The following is a 2668-nucleotide window of genomic DNA, read 5'->3' on the forward strand; positions in this document are numbered from 1 at the left end:
AGTGTCTGTGTTTATCCACCACCACTTGACAATTGATAAAATTAATTTACATAATGTTACAAGGTGGAAAACTCCCAAATGTTTACTAGAGTACCAACACAGAATGAGCTATAGATAATTACTAGCAATGCACCCCGGCATTACCTGGGTGTTATGACCTACATCCACACTGTATTATTTGTTCCTTTCTTATGAGCAGAATCGGCACACGAGGAGTATGAAGCAAACAATTCTTCTTTATAAACATGTTTTTCAGTCATTTTCTGATGGACAACGCTGCAGTTTCCATCTACCAAATTCAGTCACAAGGTTGTGGGTGGCTTAAGGCTATCATAGTAAACACTTGCCTAAAGAACCATGCTGAGGGACTGAACGTGGAACCATGTGGTTAGGAAGCAAACTTCTCAACCACACAGTCATTCTTGCATCTAATATGTGTGTGTGTGTGTGTGTGTGTTTACATTTGTTGTTAAATCAAGTATTGTCTCCAACTATGTCTCAAGGTTAGCAGTTCATCAAGCAGAGGTCTATAAAATAAATGCCATATTAAAATGCATACTGAGGTCAGTATGATCAATTAAATTTTTGAAGGTGATACCCTATCATGGCAACAGTCAAAAAATTAAACCCAGTAAAATAATGTTTAAAGACTTAATGGCTTCAAATTTAAGGTAATGGATTACTAACCACAAGATAATAAGTTCAAAACTTCATATTGAACTTCCACTCTATACGATAACACTATATGTACATCTCAGTCTACTTGACTTCCAACAATTAACAATTGTAATTTGAAGTTGAATGGTTAGCAGTAAAAAATGTCCAGATTTCTTTAAAAATTATTGTGCAAGATATTCTGCGAAAAAGTACTTTTTTTTCACCACAACAAACCACATACATACACACAGGTGTGTCTGTGGTAACTTGAGCTACTACAAATAGCAGCCAAATCTCTCTTAAAACACACCCTTTTATCAAAAGAAAGACAGATTTACAGTATTTCTGGAAGGAAAAAAATAACTATGCAATGGGTCTGCTACATCAGAGGCTACTCTGGGCTAAACAAAACACAGACAAACATACTTCACATTAAAAGATTATCTACTAAATAATACTAATAAAGTTGATGGTATATATTCGAAGTTTCATTCCTTGGTAAAACTCCATGTATTTTAAACATTTTCTCATTATGCTCTAAGACATAAAGATTGTTCAAGCAGAGTTGCCTCCCTTAGCTCAAAATTGTGTGACCCAACCTTGTTTTCAAGATTCTTTTTGTAGTAAAAAAGAGTTGTTGTGCAAAAACATATTTTAGTGGTAGCTGAAAGATTACTGAATCTTTTGATACCTCATACATCAAAATCGGCAACTCAGTTTTTGAATCCATAAGGAACATACGCACACAACAGACACATGCACAAACTCTGTTTTATATATTAAGATATATACAGAATCCTTTATTTAAATCTGTGTGTGTGTGAGAGAGTGAGAGAATATGTGTATAGTCTCCACTTGAGACCAAGCCAAAGGCCTGCTTGAAGTCTGACTTCACAGCAACACAAAATTCATAGATATGACTATATATATGTGCGTGTGTGTTTGTGTGTGCTAGTAATGAACCAGAAGAATGAGTACTCAATGCTAGAAAGTTGACAGTTCTTTTAGACCTTTTAAAGCTTTCATGACAAAATGTCATTTGTATTTTTGAATTATGATTGTAGAAAATATTGATCTCTGTTAATAGTTAACCTTAGGTAGCAAAGAAGTAATAAAAATTCTGTCAATAAGTGTACATGCATGCACAGACCCACACATATTTGTAACCCATGCAGTATTGATATTCCAGTAATTTATTAATAGTGAAAATTCAGCTAAACTGTATGAATGCACTTGTTCTTTGATATTCCTTCACAATCCTAGAATCTATCTTGTATCCTTGCAATGCTAACAAACTCTCTCTCTTTCTCTCTTTCACACACAGTATTAGTAGACTGTATCACCTTGAAAGGGGTGTGGTTAATGAAATCTATTATTGTCTTCACATTCCTGGCTATTGCATGGAGCCTGTGTTCATTCTTCCTGGACCTTCTTGGGCCAACACAAAGGGGTCTGAAGCTTATCCACAGAAATGCTATATCCAGCATCACAACAGGTATGTGTTTTTACTCCACTCTTTTACTGATTCTTTTTGTGTGTGTGTGGCATTGATTTTTTGCTTTACTTACATTGCTGGTGCTTTTGGAATATGCATAAACCTCACACCTCACCAGTTTTCTTTTGCCTACAAAAGAATCATAATCATATGTACACACAAACAGATGGAATACACAATTAATTTTATAGAATGTGCCTTCATAATGAGCATCATCATCATCACTTAACATCTATCCTCCTCCATGCTGGTATGGATTGAACTGTTTGACGGGATCCAATCAGTCTGAGGACTGCATCATATTCCTTTGTCACTTCTCTCCACTGCTTATTTCTTTACTGCCCACAAGGGGGCTAAACATAGAGGGGACAAACAAGGACAGACAAAGGGATTAAGTCGATAACATCGACTCCAGTGCGTAACTGGTACTTATTTAATCGACCCCGAAAGGATGAAAGGCAAAGTCGACCTCGGCGGAATTTGAACTCAGAACGCAGTGGCAGACGAAATACTGCT

The 2668-nt window shown here is 36.0% G+C and overlaps 1 protein-coding gene across 1 annotated transcript in view; it reads left to right on the forward strand.

The window, feature by feature from the left end:
* LOC106867461 (dual specificity protein kinase splA) overlaps window positions 1-2668 on the forward strand; it is a 17357-nt gene that overhangs the window by 11308 nt on the left and 3381 nt on the right. The window contains exon 2 of the mRNA XM_014912344.2: window positions 1982-2152. Coding sequence (XP_014767830.1) covers window positions 1982-2152 — 171 coding nt within the window. The remainder of the gene's footprint in view (window positions 1-1981; window positions 2153-2668) is intronic.

Source organism: Octopus bimaculoides, chromosome 14, assembly GCF_001194135.2.
Source record: "Octopus bimaculoides isolate UCB-OBI-ISO-001 chromosome 14, ASM119413v2, whole genome shotgun sequence".
In the NCBI taxonomy this organism is placed as follows: Eukaryota; Metazoa; Mollusca; class Cephalopoda; order Octopoda; family Octopodidae; genus Octopus; species Octopus bimaculoides.